The 1597-nt window shown below is 40.5% G+C and overlaps 1 protein-coding gene across 1 annotated transcript in view; it reads right to left on the bottom strand.

The window, feature by feature from the left end:
- Positions 1 to 26: 26 nt before the first annotated feature.
- Positions 27 to 1597, bottom strand: part of EMH_0048090 (nucleosome assembly protein, putative) — a gene marked incomplete at both ends in the record, with an annotated part of 3396 nt that continues 1825 nt past the window's right edge. The window contains 3 exons of the mRNA XM_013496364.1: positions 27 to 129; positions 388 to 479; positions 592 to 648. Coding sequence (XP_013351818.1) covers positions 27 to 129; positions 388 to 479; positions 592 to 648 — 252 coding nt within the window. The remainder of the gene's footprint in view (positions 130 to 387; positions 480 to 591; positions 649 to 1597) is intronic.

Here is a 1597-nt window from a genome sequence, read left to right as displayed (position 1 = left end):
AAACCCTAAACCCTAAACCCTAAACCCTAAACCCTCAGGTGTCTCGATACCTTCTCCGCACCTTTGTGTGAGCGGGGCGGTTCGTCATCTGATGAGTCTTCTTCTTCGTCGCTATCCTCGCTGCCATCGCTGCAACCACAAACCCTAAACCCTAAACCCTAAACCCTAAACCCTAGATTTTCCCCCCCCCCTGTACAAACCCTAAACTCTAAACCCTAAACCCTTGCTCATCGGCTTTTTTTGGTGCTGTTGCTGCACTCGTAAACCCTAAACCCTAAAATTATCCTCGCCAGGCTTTCTTCTCTATCGCTGCCCCCACAAACCCTAAACCCTCACAAACCCTAAACCCTCACAAACCCTAAACCCTCACAAACCCTAAACCCTCACAAGTCTTCATCGTTAGCATCATAGTCATCGAAGTCTGAGTCATCGTCAACCTGCCCTAGATACCAATCAACAGCTCTCGGAATTATCTTATCCTGAACAGAAACAGTGGTTTAGGGTTTAGGGTTTAGGGTTTGCGGATGAGGGTTTAGGGTTTAAGTATTAGTACTGTCTTCTAGGGTTTAGGGTTTAGGGTTTGTGGCTAACCCTAATTGTTATGCCGATATCATAGTCCGCCTCCACAACCATCTGCAGCTCTTCCACCTGCGCATACACCCCAAACCCTAAACCCTAAACCCTAAACCCTAGTAAACCCTAGTTTGTGTTATATATTACTTCTTTTTCATCCATTTGCTGCAATTTATCATCCGACGGAATTTCATTTTAGTATGAGGGTTTTAAGGGTTCTAAGGGTTTAGGGTTTCAAGGGTTTAGGATTTTAAGGGTTTAGGGTTTTCTAGGGTTTAGGGTTTTGAGGGTTTAGGGTTTACTTCTTTTTCTTCCATTTGTTGTAATTTATATTCCGATGGTATTTCACTTTAGTAAGGGTTTAGGGTACAGCTATGAGGGTTTAGAGTTAAAAGTGTTTCAAGGGTTTAGGGTTTTCTAGGGTTTTCTAGGGTTTAGGGTTTTCTAGGGTTTTCTAGGGTTTAGGGCTTAGGGTTTCCTTCTTTTTCATCCATTTGTTGTAATTTATCATCGGATGGTATTTCAGTTTAGCAAGGGTTTATAGTAATAAGGGTTTAGAGTTAAAAGTGTTTCAAGGGTTTAGGATTTTAAGGGTTTAGGGTTTTTTAGGGTTTAGGGTTTACTTCTTTTTCATCCATTTGTTGTAATTTATCTTCCGAAGGAATTTCATGATCAGCGAATAAATTAAAAAAAGAATTAGCATCAACAGTCTCCGTGACGGTTCTGGTTTGTTTTGTTTTTTTATTTCTTTGTCTCCTTATTATTGTTTTTTTTGTTATATCTTTATCTTCTCTCCATTCTATCTTCGTCCCTTCNTTCTTTGTCTCCTTATTATTGTTTTTTTTGTTATATCTTTATCTTCTCTCCATTCTATCTTCGTCCCTTCGGTCCTCGCCAGCTCAGCTCCTCTCCCCCCCTCCCCATAAAATAAAATATATTCTTTCTTTAATATTAAGGGTTTAAAGTAAGGGTTTTCTCGGAATACAAACAGCAGCCGAAAACTCTCTCCATGTGTACCCTCCTC

The sequence above is a fragment of the Eimeria mitis genome, genomic scaffold (assembly GCF_000499745.2).
Source record: "Eimeria mitis Houghton genomic scaffold, Emh_scaff2060, whole genome shotgun sequence".
Taxonomy (NCBI): Eukaryota; Apicomplexa; class Conoidasida; order Eucoccidiorida; family Eimeriidae; genus Eimeria; species Eimeria mitis.
The sequence above is the reverse complement of the archived record's forward strand: the minus strand, read 5'-3'. Positions and strand labels throughout refer to the sequence as shown.